Raw genomic sequence first — 20331 nt, 5'->3', positions numbered from 1 at the left:
CGACTGGGAGTTAAATATCCGAGGGTATCAAACTATTCGGAAGGACAGAATGGATGGTAAGGGAGGTGGTGTAGCTCTGTTATTTAAGGATGACATCCGGGCAATAGTAAGGGATGACATCGGTCCTGTGGAGGATAAGCTTGAATGCATTTGGGTGGAAATCAGGAATAGTAAGGCAAAAAAGTCACTGATAGAAATAGTCTATAGGCCACCAAATAGTAACATTATGGTGGGGCAGGCAATAAACAAAGAAATAACTGATGTATGCAGAAATGGTACAGCAGTTATCATGGGGGATTTTAATCTACATGTCGATTGGTTTAACCAGGTCAGTCAAGGCAGCCTTGAGGAGGAGTTTATAGAATGTATCCGTGATAGTTTCCTAGAACAGTATGTAATGGAACCTATGAGGGAACAAGCGGTTCTAGATCTGGTCCTGTGTAATGAGACAGGATTGATTAATGACCTCATAGTTAGGGATCCTCGCGGAAGGAGCGAGCACAATATGGTGGAATTTAAAATACAGATGGAGGGTGAGAAGGTAAAATCAAACACTAGTGTTTTGTGCTTAAACAAAGGAGATTACAATGGGATGAGAGAAGAACTAGCTAAGGTAGACTGGGAGCAAAGACTTTATGGTGAAACAGTTGAGGAACAGTGGAGAACATTCCAAGCGATTTTTCACAGTGCTCAGCAAATCTTAAACCAACAAAAAGGAAGGACGGTAGAAAGAGGGAAAATTGACCGTGGATATCTAAGGAAATAAGGGAGAGTATCAAATTGAAGGAAAAAGCATACAAAGTGGCAAAGATTAGTGGGAGACTAGAGGACTGGGAAATTTTTAGTGGGCAACAGAAAACTACTAAAAAAGCTAGAAAGAAGAGTAAGATAGATTATGAGAGTAAACGTGCTCAGAATATAAAACAGATAGTAAAGTTTCTACAAATATATAAAACAAAAAAGAGTGTCTAAGGTAAATATTGGTCCTTTAGAGGATGAGAAGGGAGATTTAATTAAGGGAGATGAGGAAATGGCTGAGGAACTGAACAGGTTTTTTGGGTCTGTCTTCACAGTGGAAGACACAAATAACATGCCAGTGACTGATAGAAATGAGGCTATGACAGGAGAGGACCTTGAGATGATTGTTATCACTATGGAGGTAGTGATGGGCAAGCTAATGGGGCTATAGGTAGACAAGTCTCCTGGCCCTGATGGAATGCATCCCAGAGTGCTAAAAGAGATGGCTAGGGAAATTGCAAATGCACTCGTGATAATTTACCAAAATTCACTAGACCTTGGTGTGGTCCCGGCGGCTTGGAAATTAGCAAACATGACACCACTGTTTAAAAAAGGAGGTAGGCAGAAAGCGGGTAATTATAGGCCAGTGAGTTTAACTTCGGTAGTAGGGAAGATGATGGAATCTATCATCAAGGAAGAAATAGCGAGGCATCTGGTTGGAAATTATCCCATTGGGCAGATGCAGCATGGGTTCATAAAGGGCAGGTCTTGCCTAACTAATTTAGTGGAATTTTTTGAGGACATTACCAGTGCGGTATATAACGGGGAGCCAATGGATGTGGTATATCTGGATTTCCAGAAAGCCTTTGACTAGGTGCCACACAAAAGGTTGCTGCATAAGATAACGATGCATTGCATTAAGGATAGAGTAATAGCATGGATAGAGGATTGGTTAATTAATAGAAAGCAAAGAGTGGTGATTAATGGGTGTTTCTCTGGTTGGCAATCAGTAGCTAGTGGTGTCCCTCAGGGATCAGTGTTGGACCCACAATTGTTCACAATTTACATAGATGATTTGGAGTTGGAGACCAAGGGCAATGTGTCCAAGTTTGCAGATGACACTAAAAAGTGCAGAGGATACTGGAAGTCTGCAGAGGGATTTGGATAGGTTAAGTGAATGGGCTAGGGTCTGGCAGATGGAATACAATGTTGACAAATGTGAGGTTATCCATTTTGGTAGGAATAACAGCAAAAGGGATTATTATTTCAATGATAAAATATTAAAACATGCTGCTGTGCAGAGAGACCTGGGTGTGCTAATGCACGAGTCACAAAAAGTTGATTCACAGGTGCAACATGTGATTAAGAAGGCAAATGGAATTTTGTCCTTCACTGCTAGAGGGATGGAGTTTAAGACTAGGGAAGTTACGCTGCAATTGTATAAGGTGTTAGTGAGGCCACACCTGGAGTATTGTGTTCAGTTTTGGTCTCCTTACCTGAGAAAGCAAGTACTGGCATTGGAGGGTGTGCAGAGGAGATTCACTACGTTAATCTCAGAGCTGAAGGGGTTGGATTACGAGGAGAGGTTGAGTAGACTGGGACTGTACTCGTTGGAATTTAGAATGATGAGTGGGGATCTTATAGAAACATAAAGTTATGAAGGGAATAGATAGGATAGATGCGGGCAGGTTGTTTCCATTGGCGGGTGAAAGCAGAACTAGGGGGCATAGCCTCAATTTAAGGGGAAGTAGATTTAGGACTGAGTTTAGGAGGAACTTCTTCACCCAAAGGGTTGTGAATCTATGGAATTCCTTGCCCAGTGAAGCAGTGGAGACTCCTTCATTAAATGTTTTTAAGATAAAGATAGATAGTTTTTTTGAAGAATAAAGGGATTAAGGGTTATGGTTTTCGGGCCGGAAAGTGGAGCTGAGTCCACAAAAGATCAGCCATGATCTCATTGAATGGCGGAGCAGGCTCGAGCGGCCAGGTGGCCTACTCCTGCTCCTAGTTCTTATGTTCCAAAAGATTTTGGCAACTTTAATGGCATCAACATTATCAGGATTAATTGGAAAAATGTTCCCACCACAGCGCGCTATTACTGCCACCGGTAGTGATAGTGCAAAATTAACATAGAATTGTATTTTGCATTGAGCAAACCGTGATATATTGTATATTAAGAGTATTTTTATTTTGTTAGATAATGTCACAAATGCCAGTGTGAGGACTTACTGGCTGACGCTTGAATTTGACACTGTTTACATTGTGCATATGACTGCCACCACAGCTGCAGGAGAAGGGGCGAAGGGACCAGAGGGAGTCATCAAGCATGGTAAGTAACTCATTGTGTAACTTTTAACCCCAAAGAACCTGTGAGTGCGGAGATTAAGGTTTAGCTTCTCAACCTGGATCCAACTTTTTAAATGGAGATCTCTTTGGATGGTTGCACCTAATCAGCTGACCAAAGTCAAGATTTTAATTGCTGCAGGCAGGTGGGTAGTTATTACTATAATCAGCATCCCGAGGAGACCTTAATGATGTTTTTTAAATTTAATTTAACAGTTTTAAATTTAACATCTCCTGGCTTTCCCAGGGGCCAGGTTGGGTCATTGTTCAGATGGGTATTTAAATCTCGGCTTGCTTCACCTGAGGGCAGCACGGTAGCATTGTGGCTAGCACAATTGCTTCACAGCTCCAGGGTCCCAGGTTCGATTCCGGCTTGGGTCACTGTCTGTGCGGAGTCTGCACATCCTCCCCGTGTGTGCGTGGGTTTCCTCCGGGTGCTCCTGTTTCCTCCCACAGTCCAAAGATGTGCAGGTTAGGTGGATTGGCCATGATAAATTGCCCTTGGTGTCCAAAATTGCCCTTAGTGTTGGGTGGGGTTACTGGATTGTGGGGATAGGGTGGAGGTGTTGACCTTGGGTAGGGTGCTCTTACCAAGAGCCGGTGTAGACTCGATGGGCCGAATGGCCTCCTTCTGCACTGTAAATTCTATGAAAACTCTATCTCACTTATTCCCTCTGGTAAACACTCGGTAGACAGCGCTTGTTTGTCTGTCACAGTTTGTGCAGATTCCATAGGAGCTGTCCTGATGCTGTTAAATGCACCAACCCAAGATCCCAGACCTTTTTCTTCCGGAAAGCTGAATTCAGGGCCAGTTCATTGGCAGAAAAGGAATCTACTTCAATCTTTGCCATGACACCTGTGAGGAATTCTATCATTGAGATACAGCAGCATGACTATAAGAGCCGTATGACACCACGTGTGTCATCCAGCAAGTCAGCCATATGTTGAAGATGTACTCCAGGCGCCTAGATTGGTCTGGAGATGCTCAATACCCGTCAGCAAGGGTGTCCAAAATAATAGTCATGTGTTGCGTCACAATTTTAACAAGCCACACTTAGGGTAAAATCTCCCAGCTGCTCACACCAGAGGGATCTTTCGGCGCACCTCTGCCATGGGTTTCCCGGCAGTGTGAGTTAGATTCAATGGGAAATCTCATTGACAGCAGCAGTAACAGAAGATCCAGCCACCAGCCAACGGTGGACCACCTCCCGCCACCAAGAAACACACCATGGAGAGGCCAAAGAATCTCGCCCCCATCTCTAACTTCCCTTGTAAGTTATGATTTGGCCACCTTTCCCATTTTATTTTTGCACCAGACAGGAACGAATAATTGTCGCAGTTCACCCGTGCGCTCTTTGAATGTTTTCCATTGCCTATCTACCGTCATCCCTAATCCATTATTGCCAACTCACACCTCATACCATCGTAGTTTCTTTTATTTAGCTTCAGGACCCTACTCTCAGAATAAACTGCATCACTCTACATTTTAAAGAAGAATTCCATCATATTATGGTCGGCTCATCCCCAAGGGGCCTCTCATAACGAGATTGCCAATTATTTATTTTTCATTACACAATACCCAGTCTAAGATGGCCTGCTCTCTAGTTGGTTCCTCAATGTATTGGTCCAGAAAACCATCCCATATACACTCCAGGAATTCTGCCTCTACGATATTGTTACTAATCTTATTTGCCCAATCTATGTGCAGATTAAAGTCACCCATAATTACAGATGTTCCTTTATCTCATGCTTCTCTAATTTCCTGTTTAATGCCGTTCCCAACATCACCACTACAGATTGGGGGTCTATATCCTGGCCCCACTAACATTTTTTTGTTCCTTGCTATTTCTCAGGTCTACTCATACAGATTCCCCATTGTTGGAGCGAATATTGTTCCTCACTATTGTACTCATTTCCTTGTTAACCAGCAATGCAACCCCACCACCTTTTTGTTTTTATCTATCCTTCCTAAATACTGAATACTGCTGGATCCTTGGTCACCCTGCAGCCATGTCTCCATAATCCTGACTATATCATAACCATTTACATCTATTTGCGTGATTAATTCATCCACTTTATTTCAAATGCTCCACACATTCAGGCACAAACTTTCCTTGTCCTGTTCCCACTATTTTTCACAAAGCCCTGTTTGATTTTGGCCCTTGATTTCTTTACCTAGCATTTTCCTTTTTCCCCTTTCTGTCTTTTGTGCTTGTCTGCTATTCCCCCTCCTCTGACTCCTTGCATAGGTTCCCATCTCCCTGAAATTTTAGTTTGAACCCTCCCCAATAACTCTCACAAATACTCCCCCTAGGATATCAGTCCTGGTCCTGCCCAGGTGGAACCCATCCAGTTTATACTGGTCTCACCTTGCCTCACTGCAGAGCAAGGTTATGTACGGCACAGCAGACCACCACAATGTGGGAGACCCTCTGGGGCTGTACTGGAGAGCCATCTGGACCAGTCAAGGCAGCAAAAATGCATTTTTAGGAGGTCGATGCATTGCTCTATTATAGATCTGTGGCACTGTGAGCTTTGTTGTAGCAGGTCACTGTTGCGGTCTCTGGCCTCCGCACTGGAATCATCAGCCACGACACAGGAGATATCTCTTGACCCTTACAGGTCATCCCTTCAGCCTGGGATGACCCCCCAAAATGCCAGGGAATTGCAAATGGCCAAGGATGTAGCTGTCATGCACACTCCCTGAAAAATGTGCACACATGTGCATGAATCGTATCTGGTGATCACACAGCAGCTGCACATTGAGGGAGCGGAACCCCTTCCTGTTTAGGAAGGGGCTCCCTGGTGAGACATTGGTGCAGTCGATCACCCTTTGTACCTTTAGCAGGCCTGTTATGTTGCCAAACTCCATAGCCCTCTTGTTCAACTGGGCCTGGTCCATGTCGAAATGAATAAAATCCAAAGTCCTAGCATAAGAGTGTATCCATGATGATCTTACAGGTGTACCTATGGGCAGGTGCCTGCAATATGCCAGACGGGTCACCAGTGGAGCCATGGAATGACCCTGCAGCATAAAAATTTAGGGTTTTGATTACCTTTACGGCCACAGGAGCAGGTGTCCTCCACCATCATGTGACGCCAAGTTGGCAAGGATGTGGCACAGGTACAGCACAGTCTCCCTGGTGAGGCGAAGTCTTCTACACATATTGTCCGACAGCTCCAGGACAAACATTTGGGGTCCTGTAAACCCTTGGTCACCGCCTGCTCCTTTGTGCCCCCTGCATGGATGATGTGACCCCTGAGCCTGCCCTGCGGCCCCTGGTCTCCTGCCGCAGAGTCTTCCCTGGGTGCCACAGCACATTACTGCTGGAGTCTGTGCCTCTCCATTGCTGTTATAAGTAGAATGGCCAGCCCCACTGGTTTCATACTGATATCAGTTGGATTCCTGCAAGGGATGAGAGGGAGAGAGAGAGAGAGTGAGAGAGACACACACAGACATGTTGGGTCACAGCTGGATACTGTCATTACCTCCCCTGACTCATTGGCCTTCCATACCTGGAAGCAGCCTATCCCAGACCTTATCCGAGAGTGACCGCTTCCACATAGCTCAGGTGCCCTTCCATCTCCATTACAGGACTGGCCGCAACCTATGATGTCGCCCAGTCAGAGTTGCCTTTAGCCTCCTATCTGGTGCTCTCTCCCTTATGCTAACATTAGCGGTTCTGACAGGAGGGTGATATGCACACACATCACTAATGGGCAGGGTGAACTGGACGGTGATGTCCACCTTGGGGGCAAATGGATCCTGACTGATAGGTGTTGGAGTCCAGCATAGAAGCTGCCTTGTGATCCCTTACAATCAAGTATTGAGCCCAGAATCCTATATACTCATCTGATTCCTAGATTTTGAGACTGTGGGCACGTGACATTGTTACGGGTTAACATTTGATGGCTAATTAGTTTGATGAGAATGAATCTCACGAATGTTAGAGGGCACAATTTCTTTATGCTTCAGGAATAGGCAGACCTAATAGGCACCCTTCTTACTCAGGGTACATCATTCCAAGATCACGTTTCTGTCATGCCACAACACTTCAGACTCCTGGACAGCTACTCCAGAGTTTGTCACTGGGGAGGGCCCAGGAATATCACAGTTTGAAATCTCGCTGGCGCAAATCCTGTTTTTTTCATGAGAATTAGTAGCCACTAAGGGCTTTGCGCCCATGGCTAACGCAGGCTCTAAATCCCTCCAAGCGTTCCGGTCCCTCATCTGAGAACGAGAGCAATTCAGGTGTGCCACTTATCTCCAGGGCAGCTTCCTCTGTATCTGTAAGCTGGACAATTTGTGGCAAACCACTTTCAGTCTTGACTCTCTCCCTTGTGTTATGCACTCTTTTCAACAAGTCTAATAATAACACCAATCTATCTAATATCTTCATAATTGAAGAATGATAGCTGATACAATAACTCTTTTTCAAAAATATTAGACACGACTTAGAAAATATTTTTATCTCTGATGACATAGATTAAGGAAAGTAATACACACAATGTCACAATATAAGAACTAGGAGCAGGAGTAGGCCATCTGGCTTTTCGAGCCTGCTCTGCCATTCAATTAGATCATGGCTGATCTTTTGTGGACTCAGCTCCACTTTCCCACCCGAACACCATAACCCTTTATTCCTTTATTCTTCAAAAAACTACAAAAAACATCTATCACGCAAACAAATAAATCAATTTTTAAAGAAAATTTAGAGTACCCAATTCTTTTTTTTCCCCAATTAAGAGGCAATTTAGCGTTGCCAATCCACCTCTCGTGCACATCTTTTTGGGTTGTGTGGGGTGAGACCCATGCAGAGGTGGGGAGAATGTGCAAACGCCACACGGGCAGTGACCCGGGGCCGGGATCGAACCCAGGTTCTTGGTGCATGAGGTAACCGCTGCGCCACCGAGCTGCCCTAACCAAATAGATCAATAATGTGCAACTCTTCATTTCCGCAATCCGTCTAAAATGGTGAAGTGCACCAGAAAATTTAAAAATGCACTCTTTACTTTATCATCCAGTAGTATCATAGAATGGATACAGCACCAGGGGAGGCCATTCAGCCCCTTGTGTCCATGCTAGTTCTCAGCAAAAGCAAGTCATTTTTTCCCTGTGGCCCTGTATTTTGTTTTCTTTTAAATTAATTATCTGACTCCCTATTGATGGTCTTGATTGAATCTGCTTCTGCCACACTCCCAGGTAGTGTATTCCAAGTCCAGGTCATTAATAAATATCAAAAACGCAGCCATCCTAATACTAATCCTTTGGGAACCTCAATATAAACCTCGCTCCAGTCCAAAAATTAACTGTTCACCGCGACAGTCCGTTTCCTGCCGGTTAGCCGGTTCTGTATCCATGTTGCTAGTGTCCCTTTTATTCCATGAGTTTTAACTTTTCTGACAAGCCTGTATTGCAAATGCCTTTTGGAAGTTCATATACATTGCATGAACTGCATTATTGTCACCATCTCTCTCTCTTACCTCAACAAAACACTTATTGAACATGTTGTCTCATGGACTCCATGATCTAGAAACTAACCACCCCCAAACCTCCATGTTTAGGCAGGAGAGGAATTGTGGGAGGTTTAAATTAATAATTGGAGAACACATGCCCAACCTCGCGTACACACTTGCCCCTATTTTTCCAGTAACGGAATGTGCGCAGCCCTGCCTTGGAAAAGTGGGGCATTCCGTTGTCATATTTAAATCAAGCTTCCATAGTGTAATTGGGAGCATAAATTAAATTTAACAGTTGTTGGTTGGGTTACAAAGTGCCTGGGAAACTCAGCAGTGAAATAAAGGCTAGCGCTTCAAAGTAAATCGTTTTAGAGCTCTCTGTGGGCCCGGAAGTCTTTGCTTTCACTTCCACCGATCACAGTTTCTCTTGATTCCCGATCATGAACACTAAGATTTCAAGTCTCCTGCAGGTTTTTGTTCACCCTTCCACACTCCCCACCCTCCAACCCCCCACCAGCCTTTGGTCCTGAGCCCTCATCCTCTATCTTCATTGCTGGGTTGCCTTTTCACACACCATGCCCCAATCTTTTCCAATTGCTGGGAATCAGTGATCTACAGCTCCAACTTCCTTCCATTGGTTTTCTTGTCCAACAACTGGTGAAGCTGTCAATCGGGCCAGCTGCCTTGTGGGAAATGAGGTCCTGTCGTTACGAGACATCCGCGTGCCTGAACTTTCCCATTCAATATCCCTGCTTCCTCCCTGACTCTCCATTAATGTTAGAGTCCCGATATCTCTTAGTGATCTGTCACTAGTTGCAGCCTGATGATGTATCCCACAAAGACAATGTACTCTGTCCTCCAGCACCAAAACCTCAACCTGATCTGAGTCTTATTGCTAATAAAATTGCTGGCAAATGCTGTTTTGTTCAAAGTTGAACAAGTCTTTGGTCTCCAGTTTTGATCTGCTGCCAGTAACAGACAAGTAATCCTGATAGCCAGACCTCGCTCACACCTGCCTTGGAACTCCATTGCTGACCCATTGAAGTTTGAAGGTTTGCGGAAAAGGCCTCTTGGGGAAGTTAGTGGAAGCCCAGCTAAGAGCACTGGAAACACTGACAAAAGCTAGCTGACCTTCCAGCAGAACAAAATCAGAAAGGATTATAATTCTTTGAGGTGGTAATGAGCAGGACAGATGAAGGGGAACGAGTACATGTAATATACTTCGATTTCCAAAATGCATTTGTTAAGGTACCCACAAAAGGCTACTTACCAAGATAAAAGCCCATGGTGTTGGGGGTAGTATTTTAGCACGGGTAGAGGATTGGCTCACTGATGGAAGACAAGGAGCTGGGATAAGAGTGGCATTTTCAGGATGGCAACCTGTAACTAGTGGAGTACCACAGGGATCTGTGCTGGGGCCACAATTATTTACAATATATATTAATGATTTTGACAAGGGAAGTGAATGCACTATTGCCAAGTTTGCAGGTGACACAAGAATAAGTGGGAAGGCAAGTGGTTAGGATGACACAGAGTCTACAGAGTGATATAGGCAGGTTAGGTGAGTGGGCAAAAACTTGGCAGATCGAATTTAATGTAGGAAAATGTGAAGCTATGCACTTTGGGTGAAAGAATAAAGGAGTTGAATATTATTTAAATAGAGAAAGGCTGCAGAAAACTGCAGCACAGGGATTTGGGGGTTCTTGTGCATAAATCACAAAAAGCTAGTATGCAAGTTCAGCAGGTAATTGGGAAGGCAAATGGAATGTTGGCCTTATTTCAATGAGATTGACGTATTAAAAATAGGGAAGTCCTGCTAAAACTATACAAGGCACTAGTTAGACTACACCTGGAATATTGTGAACAGTTTTGGTCCCCTTATCTAAAGAAAGATATACTGGCATTGGAGGGTGTCCAGAGAAGGTTCACTAGGTTGATCCAGGGAGGGATTTTCTTATGAGGAGTGATTGAGTAGGTTGGGCCTTTACTCATTGGTGTTTAGAAGAATGAGAGGCGACCTTATTGAGACATGTAGGGTTCTCAGGGGGCTTAACACGATAAATGCTGAGTGTTTCCTCTTGTGGGAGAGTCTAAGACGAGATGCCACAATTCAGAATAAGGGGTCGCCCATTTATGACAGAAATTAGAAAGAAATTCTCCTCTCGGAGGATAGTGAATTTGTGGAATTCTTTACCACAGAAGGCTGTAGCGGCTGGGTCGTTAAGTATGTTCAAGGCTGAGATGGACAGATTTTTAATCCGTAAGGGAATCCAGAGTTATGGGGATAAGGCGGGAAAGTGGAGTTAAGGATTATATCAGATCAGCCATGATCTTATTGAATGGGGGAGCAGACTCGATGTGCCAAATGGCCTACTTCTGCTCCATCTTATGGTCTTATGGCACGATGGTCCAGCAGGTGAGCAGTGGAATATTAAATGGTTGGGGATGAAGATCAGAGGGTCAGCAAGGAAGCTGTTGGAGATGGCAAGTCTAGAGATGACAGATGTGTGAAAGGGAGTTTCAGTGGTAGTGGGGTAAAGTAGGGGCACAGGCAAGCAATTTTTCTTATTGTTCTTGGACAAGCTTGGCCAGGTCACATTTATTCCCACCTCTACTTTTCCTAAAATGGTGATGGGGCGGTGGTTGTGCTTCTTCAGGAACCATTGCTGCTCTTATGGTGTGTCCAAGTTGGAATGGTGAGTGACTTGAAGACGAATCTGGATGCGATGGTGTTTCCTGAATATTACTGTTCTTGTCTTTCTCAGTGGCTGAAGTTATAGGCCTGGAAGTTGATATCAAAGTAGCCATGGCAAGTTGTTGTTGTGTCTTCAAATGGAGTCATAGTGCATCAGCCATAAAGGGAATATATATTAGGTCAAAGGTTGGGATACCATGCAGGCAGACTGTGTCAATGTTCTTTAATATTATGGTGACTGCATCCCTCTGAGTGAATGCTCCTTTGTTGTTAAGAGCAGCAAATCTTTCCTTTTTTCTGGCATTCAGCCCTTGTGACCATGTCTGGAATGAGATTTTGACAAGATCAGGAGCCAAGTTGCTTTGGCAGAAACTGAACCCTGAATATTGACAAGAAGGTTAATGGGCAATAGACATGTTTGCCAGCACTATTATTTCTCGCATCATTTCACTGCTGATGCAGGAGAGCAAAATGATAAATATTAGAATTTGATTTGGGAAAGAACATAACTGGATAAATGATGGTTTTGCTCCCCTTGGGGCCTTTGTCCACTCCCAGCATTTCACATATTGGTAACTGCTTTGCATTGAAATCAAATCTTATGCAGCCATTGCTCCGCTCTCAAGTGCAGGTAGGAGCTTCTGCTGATGTACTTGAGTGTGGGGTTTCTGGCAAATGGGGGTCAGGAACCTGCACTAGAATCTCATCAATCTAGCCTGCATTTGTTGCCCCTATTCTTTACCAAGAATGAAAGATAGAAGGTAATTTTCCAATGATACCACCAATATGATCTGACAAGTACATGTGGCGTTAGGAGGAGGAAGGATGGTAACTGCCAATCCCTCAACAAAAGGCAAAAACATAGTAGATTGCAACAGTAAATGTTTAAAAAGAGCCTAGATTGCATAAGCAACCTCATTAAATTGACTTTAAATTTCAAAGTAGTGCCTAACAATCCTGGACAGCACTTTTAAATGTTGAAATCCAGCATAAATAAGGTTGAAACATTGGAAAATGGACTTGAGGATTCATCATGGCATTACTTTCTTCCAATTAAGGGGCAATTTAGCGTGGCCAATCCACCAACTCTGCACATCTTTTGGGTTGTGGGGGTGAGACCCACGCAGACACGGGGAGAATGTGCAAACTCCATACGGACAGTGACCCAGGGCCGGGACCGAACCTGGACCTCAGCCACGTGAGGCAGCAGTGCTAACCACTGAGCCACCGTGCCACCCTTGTCATGGCATTACTGCCTCATTTCTATCTGCCCATTCCAAAATGAGTTACTAACAGAGCACAGGATTGTTGTCCTCTCTCTATGTGACCCAAAGTTTTGAAATACAGATAAAATCCAAGCCAGCGGGGTGAAATTCTAAATTGTGACAGATTTTAAAAACTGAAAATACGAAGAAATCAGAAGTAAATACAAACATTAAAGGAACCTCACATGAGCCTAGAAACATCTGAAAGAGAAAACTATACATTTTAAGTTGTTGCTCTGAAGAAGGCTCGCACTCAATATGGTCCGCTGTTTTCCTCTTTTAGAAATAAAAACAGAAAGTGCAGGTTTAGCCACATCTGTGGAGGCAGAAATCGAGTTTCTTCAAAGACTTTTTACTTCAGATTTACAGCATCCACAGTGTTTTGCTTTTATTTCCTTTTGAGGTGCTGGCTGACCCACTGTGTGTTCCTAACGTTTCCTGCTGTTGTCTTAGTATCTTTAATTACATTGAAATGAATCTTGTGATAGTTGATAGTTTTATTCTACCTAAATTTATTTTTTTTGAAAATGCAATAATGATATTTATGAAACACAAGAATTATTCTTTATTTTGAATTGATTTCTTCATTGTTGAAAATTTTAGACCAGTACCGCATTGCTCTTCCACTGCAGCTAAGCATGGGGATAACCATTCCGTCAGCCTTTCTTTTAACTCTGATATTTGCAAAGTCAGTCAGACGAAGGTAAGTTACTTGCTTTAATTGAACAGAATCTTTAACTTGAACAAAATATTAAAATAAATATTGTTTGGTTTGGAAAATATTTCCTTCTAGCTCAATTGGAACAGCCATTTAGGCCAAGTAGTTTAAAGGAACCCTGTTCAGTCAGTGTTGAGTTAGTCGATCTCAGCTGGAATGGCGGTACCAATGCTCGACTGAGTTACAAATCCACCATTCTAACTGTGATTTAAAAAAATATAATTCTGCTCTGCAAAATTGGCCTCATCCTTCCCTATCCACTGCCACTGAAACTTGGGAGGGAAATTGGGGAAGGGGTGCAACTTTAAGCTGACTCAGCAAGCAAGAAAGAAATGGGATTGGATCGTTTGCCTGTTTTACACCCCACACAATTTAATTTTCATTCACTTTAATCTAATCTGAAAGGTTTCCAGCTAGGTGTAGTGTAAAGTCCTCTCCTCTCCCATTTCCCCCTGAGCCCCAGTCTTTGTTATTTCCAGATGGCAAATGCTCCATATTTTCTTTGCAAGTCTCTCAAGTTCCAACCTCATGGGATCAGGAGTAATGGGCTCAGATATGAGGGTCCTCAGTAAAATGACCAACATTTATTCCCCAGGCTTGCCAATAAAATGGTGACCTAGACAAGAAACTAGATTACGCCCAGCATCCATGAACTTACTTCACCAAGGGTTTGCACATTAGAGAGGGTAAAAGGAGAAAGTAAATAAAGGAGGAAAAACAACTTCCATATGAAACATTATTAATTTCATAAAGCAAAAATATATCTCTCGATCTCTCTTTTGCAGACACAAAAGGCCACAAAGGATTAACATCTCTCTAGTGCATAATCTAACTAAAAGAAATTCAGAGTTCTACCATCAGTAAATAGACCATTTACTGCTTTAAACCATGTACACACTGAGTATTATAACTGAAAATAATTAAAACAACAAAACGTTTGGGTTTTTTTTGTTCTGTATTCATGTTTGTTCCTAACTGGAACAAGGACCTTTAAGAGTCTGATCATGTGACATTTGATGATGTCATCGGCCATTTACCCAGGCAAATGGGCAGTCTATCCTAACAGCCTGTAGAGTAAACACCTTTCCAATAAAGCTCGTGTTTGTTTATACCTCTGTGGTCTGTAAGTCTGTCCTTTAAAAATACCACAAAGAAAAATGACGATGAGGAGGTCGGAACAATGTTGGCAGACTCCTTCAGAAGAAAAAAGAAAAGAAAAATTTTTGATCAGTGCGCAGACACCCAAAAAGGATCAAGAAGGTAAAAACGACGCTACACCAAAGCTGGCGACGGAGGAGTGCCAAATATAGTTAGCAGCCATCGAAGGAACCAAACTTTGCAAGTAGATTTTGGAGGAAACAACATTGTAAAGAAGCTCGCCATGTGCTCTGCCTGGAAAGGTCTGGAACAGTATAGGGAGCACTGTGAATAACATGTACACTACAACAAGTGTTTAGAGCTGGGGGGTGTTCCAAAACCCGGAAGGAAACAGGCTGAGTTCAGGGGTACATTGTTTGAAAAAAGAAGCGAGGTAGTGCTAAATGTTTCATGGCACATCATGCTTAGGCAAGCCCTTTACATAGTAAAAATGGAGCCGCGGGACCTTATGATGAGAACACCGAGCAGTTATTTTGTCTATGCAAATAAAATTGCAGCAGATATTGTAATCCCAAATTTCCGAAGTACTATCAAAGGCGGAAACCTTCAACCTCCTGCGAAGTCTGCACGTTCTCCCTGTGTCTGCGTGGGTTTCCTCCGGGTGCTCTGGTTTCCTCCCACAGTCCAAAGATGTGCAGGTTAGGTGGATTGGCCATGATAAATTGTCCTTAGTGTCCATAATTGCCCTTAGTGTTAGGTGGGGTTACTGGGTTATGGGGATAGGGTGGAGATGTTGACCTTGGGTAGGGTGCTCTTTCCAAGAGCCGGTGCAGACTCGATGGGCCGAATGGCCTCCTTCTGCACTGTAAATTCTATGATAACTCTATGATGAAGTCTGGCGCAGCCAGAAACTCCAGTTTTGAAAACCTATGATGAGATTGTGGAGATATTGCAGAGCCACCTTAATAATAATCTTTATTGTCACAAGTAGGCTTACATTACCACTGCAATGAAGTTACTGTGAAAAGCCCCTAGTCGCCACATTCCGGCGCCTGTTCAGGTACACGGAGGGAGAATTCAGAATGTCCAATTTACCTAACAGCACGTCTTCGGGACTTGTGGGAGGAAACGGGAGGAAACCCACGCAGACACAAGGAGAACGTGCAGACTCCGCACAGACAGTGACCCAAGCCGGGAATCAAACCTGTGACCCTGGCGCTGTGAAGCAACAGTGCTACCCACTGTGCTTCCATGCTGCCCTTCTCACCTGAACCTTTTTGGTCATCACTGAGAGGTTTGGGTTCCATGAACCTAACCAACAAGAAGATGTATCAATCACACAATTCAAAGCTACTTTGAGGAAATCAGCCAAAAACTGTGAATTTGGAGATGTCTGGAATGTCACCATTCAAAACAATCTAGTGTGTGGGTTAAGAAGCGAAGCTTTCCAAGACAGGCACCTAACAGCAAGCAACTTAAACCTAAAGAAGGCTTTCGAAGTTGTGATCAGTATGGATTTAGTAGCTAAGGAAGCCAAGCAATTAAGTTTGAGCACTAGAATCTATAAAATGTCAGCTAAGACCCGAACACAGACACAGATTCAAAATTGCCCATATGTGTTAAAACTGGGCCTGCAGCAGAAGACTGCCAATGCAAAGATGCGAAATTCAGGAATTGTGGTTAAAAAGTGGCACAACAAATGTATGTGTTGGAGAAAGAAACAGCAAGTTTCAAACAAGAACTACAAAATGCAAGAACCAAGTGTATCAACTGGAAAACCGAATAGAGGGAATGAAGCATTCATTGAAGGTAACTCATGAACAAGGATCATTGTCTAAATGACTACGCCAGTTCCTGATGACCTCCAGGATTACAACACATTTGACAACCCAAAGTTCTACAGCATTACTCAAGGTAAAACGTCAGTTATACGCAGGGTTTGATTTGCTGAAGCCGCCTGAGACAAGAGAAATTGTTGAGAGGAAACAGCAAAGTCATGTTTTGCGACGTGAGAACAGAGCTAAACCCCTTGTTTTTCAGAAAGATCAAGAAGTATTGGCAAGGAACGAGACCACCAATGAGAAGTGGATACCTATCATCATCTTGGCACATACAGGACTGGTCTCCAACACTGTTGAAACTCGGGGTGATGTAGTGTGGAGGAGACACACTGACCAACGTTTAGCAACGAGAACTAGTTTCCCAGACTGTGGCAACAAACTGTGCCAAGAGAAGACCTGGACATTCCTGAGAAGCGGACAATTCCAGAAACAACTGTGGAGGACAGTACTCCAGTTGAGGACACTTCAACACTGAATCAACCTCCAAACATTACGTTGGCTCCAGTTGAGACAGCCACAGATGAAGTCCAAACTAAACTTGTGATGAATGATAACTGTATAACTGTATCTTTAATGTGATGATCCCTTTAAGACCGGGTTTGGAACTCTGGGGGACTCCGCCTCTGGCTCCGCCCCCCCAGGGAACTGTATATAAGGTAATGTTCAGTGGGCAGCGTGTGGTGAGCACTCTTCTCGGCAGCTGTCTGGTTCTCTGCTAATTAAAGCCTTTGAATTATCAATCTTCTGTCTCGAGTCATAATTGAGGGTATCTCAAAACTAAAAACACGGTTGCAATCAACACGGAAAAGTAGACGCCTGAGGTTCACTGACAACCACATAGAAATTGATATCCTCCTAAACGTCTAACTTATTGACTGTTGTGTTTATTAATTGTTCATATTGTAAAGTTTGATTGTTCATATTACATTGTGTTTCATTGCAGGAACCTCTAATGTAAAGGGGGAGGAAAGTGTTGTATATTCATGTTTGTTCCTAGTTGGAATAGGTTACGAGTATGGTCACGTGATATACTGATTACATCATCAGCCGTTTGCGCAGGCAAATTGGCAGTCTATCCTAATAGCCTGTAGAGTAAACACCTTCCCAATAAAGCTCTTGTTTGTTAATACAATCATGGTCTACAAGCCTATCCTTTAAAAATATCACAGTTTTCAAGATAGAGGAGGTTACCTCTGAAAATGTTTTAATGTGCTACAGTTGCTAATGGTTACAAATTACAGTCAGTGGGTGATTATTACAAATACCTAACTCTGACTATCTATAACGGTTGTACTATATTTACCTGAACAACATTACAATTCATTAAAACCCAGAAAAATGAAATGTGCCATCTTAAATATTTGGTTTGTTTATTGTGGGTTATCTTACTGGTATTCAAAGAACACTCCTTCTGGGAACAGGAAATTCAACAGGAAACAGGAAATTCAATAAGAGACAAAGCAACAATGAACGTTTTCAGGTCTGGACTTTTTTTAAAGCATTTCTTCATGAAAATGAGAGATGTTAAGCAGAAATGGAAACTTTACCTATTTCTGCCACTCCACAACGGCATCAACCACTTACTGGTGCCTACCTAGAGAGTAAAGGTCCTTCTCCTCCGAGCCTCAGAACATCTATTCTGTATCCATGTGACAGTTCTACTGTCCATTTCTATTCTCACATCATGGGCAGGATTTTTCCACAAGCTTTGAAGCCCCAGTGGAGGGACCCACGGAGGCCTTGAGCCTGCACTTTATAGGAGCTAGACTGAGAGAGCTATATACCTGGAGGTGCCCGCTTCATGGGTGGGTTCTCAAATCTGCGGGCCCAATCACAGGGCTGACAGTTCTAGAAGCTTGGCAGCCTAAATGTGAGAGGAGGGTGCTGCTGGAAAAGGTAGGAGAAGGAGAGGATGCCTTAACTGCAAAATAAATAATTAGTGAAGAGGAGAGAATGAGGGACAACCCCTCCGCTTTGATCATTGGGGCTGCAGAATTGGCCTTTGATGCCCATGGCCTCTTCTTTGGGGTTGGAACCACTGCTACCAATGACTCTCCAAATGGCTACGGGAGGCTGCCTCCATTAAACTTGCAGCCTCCATATGTGACTGGGGCCTGGTATGCCGCAAACAACCTGCTAGCAGGCCCTTTAAATCACTCCTAGCTGGGATCTTAATAATTTAATTTGCATTAAAATTCGCATTAGAATCATAGAGTTTCTACAGTGCAGAAGGAGGCCATTCAGTCCATTGAGCCTACACTGACCTTCCGAAAGAGCACCCTACCTAGGCCCACTCGCCTGTCCCATGCCCGTAACCCCACTTAACCATTGGACACACTAAGGGACAATTTAGCATGGCCAAACCACCTAACCTGCACATCTTTGGACTGTGGGAGGAAACCAGAGCATCCGGAGGAAACCCACGCAGACACGGGGAGAAAGTGCAAACTCAACACAGACAGCCACCCATGGCCGGAATTGAACCTGGGTCCCTGGTGCTGTGAAGCAGCAGTGCTAATCACTGACTATCCTTGGGAAACTCACCAATGTTCTCTCCCCCCCACCAACACTGGGAATGCATTGGGAAGCCATTTCAATATGGCTCCCTATTATTTTCCCAGCTTCCAAGTCCACTAGCAAGGGGGCCAGGAAATGTCTGCCCCACATAGCCAAATGACATTTCTAGTTAGATTTAGGAACACTTCTGATGAAAGACTTGTTCTACATCATTAACCTTTTTTATTCTTTTCAACACTGATTGACCCACTGTTTTATTTCAGATGTCCAACATTCGTGATTTTGTTTTCATTTCTGTACTGGCTATTGCTTCATAGAAGACATAATATTACAGGCAACAGAGATGCCTTTGAACTCATCAGTATGAGTTGATTTGGAGCCATTTCCAGAGATAATAGGCCAATGTCTAACCCCAACGTGAGTTAATACATTCAGGAAAGAAGAAAACAATATGGGGAAACAGTAATATAGATCAAAGAAACTTCCTAACAGTGTTCTTTACAGTCTGACCCTGATTGCATGGGCAATGCTCATGTCTCCTCAAAGTTTATGGTAAGGAATGAATAGGCAAAGCAGGCAGAATCCATTCTCCATGAAAAAACAAAAAAGAAAACTAAAGATATATAATTCATGCTTTTAGCTATCAATCAATACTCTGGATGTAGAGAGAAATTTGTGCATAATGAGTGCATGGAAATGTAAGGACATTATTATGACCTAAAGAAGCTACAATTGAAACGTATTTATGATTCATATTGACTGATGGATTTCACAATCAAAGGAGTTTTAAGGTTTCAAGTATAACGTTAGAAGCTGGATTGAGTGGGATAAGCTGATTAGCCTTTTCCCATTCCGATAATATTACTATTTAGGTCATAGGTGAAGTGGCCATGCTAAATTGCCTCTTTGTGTCCAAAAGGATAGGTGGGGTTACTTGGTTACAGGGATAGGGTGGGGGAGTGGGCCTAGGTAGGATGCTCTTTCAGAGGGTCGGTGCAGACTTGATGGGCCAAATGATCTCCTTCTGCATTGTATGGATTCTTTGATTCTATCCTAACTTTCTTATCATAGAATCATAGAATCCCTTCTGTGCAGAAGGAGGCCATTCAGCCCATCGAGTCTTCACCAACTCTCTGAAAGAGCACCCTACCTAGGCCCACTCTCCCGTCTTGTCCCCGTAACCCCACCTAATGTGTAAATCTTTGAACTGGGAGGAAATCCACACAGGCACAGGGAGAAAGTGCAAACTCCACACAGTCATCCAAGGCCGGAATTGGACCCAGGTCCCTGATGCTGTGAGGCAGCAGTTCCACTTGCAGTTAATGACTATTGAAACAAAATGCAATTCAAAGTGTTTCAAATTAATGCTTTCCGTATCATGTGAACGATTTTACTTTCCTTTTAGAATTAAAACACTGTGCAAGATGTTTTTGCCTGGCTGGCTTCATGAAGAATTTCCCAAGGTGGAAAACAGCAATGTGGCTAAAGTACTGCAGGTAAAATATCAGGGACTGAATTTCTTCTCTTCATTATTTTAGCACTGTGGTTATCCCATTCATTTTAGACAAATGCAGTGACCATGATGTTGTCAAGCTTCTTGAGGAGCTGCACTCATCCAGGCAAGTGGAGAGTATTCCATTGCATTCTTGACTTGTG

At 43.3% G+C, this 20331-nt stretch overlaps 2 protein-coding genes across 2 annotated transcripts in view; both read left to right on the top strand.

The window, feature by feature from the left end:
• The window catches only part of LOC140427349 (interleukin-12 receptor subunit beta-2-like), a 128713-nt gene extending 112576 nt beyond the window's left edge, over nucleotides 1–16137 (top strand). The window contains exons 13-15 of the mRNA XM_072512899.1: nucleotides 2936–3067; nucleotides 13105–13204; nucleotides 15612–16137. Of these exons, the coding sequence (XP_072369000.1) occupies nucleotides 2936–3067; nucleotides 13105–13204; nucleotides 15612–16137 (758 nt within the window). The remainder of the gene's footprint in view (nucleotides 1–2935; nucleotides 3068–13104; nucleotides 13205–15611) is intronic.
• Nucleotides 16138–16155: 18 nt separating this feature from the next.
• The window catches only part of LOC140427348 (interleukin-23 receptor-like), a 31535-nt gene continuing 27359 nt past the window's right edge, over nucleotides 16156–20331 (top strand). Inside the window, exons 1-3 of the mRNA XM_072512898.1 lie at nucleotides 16156–16231; nucleotides 19316–19373; nucleotides 20081–20171. Coding sequence (XP_072368999.1) covers nucleotides 16156–16231; nucleotides 19316–19373; nucleotides 20081–20171 — 225 coding nt within the window. The remainder of the gene's footprint in view (nucleotides 16232–19315; nucleotides 19374–20080; nucleotides 20172–20331) is intronic.

Source organism: Scyliorhinus torazame, chromosome 7, assembly GCF_047496885.1.
Source record: "Scyliorhinus torazame isolate Kashiwa2021f chromosome 7, sScyTor2.1, whole genome shotgun sequence".
Classification (NCBI taxonomy): Eukaryota; Metazoa; Chordata; class Chondrichthyes; order Carcharhiniformes; family Scyliorhinidae; genus Scyliorhinus; species Scyliorhinus torazame.
Note: the sequence above shows the minus strand (reverse complement) of the source record. Positions and strands in the feature narration are given on the sequence as shown.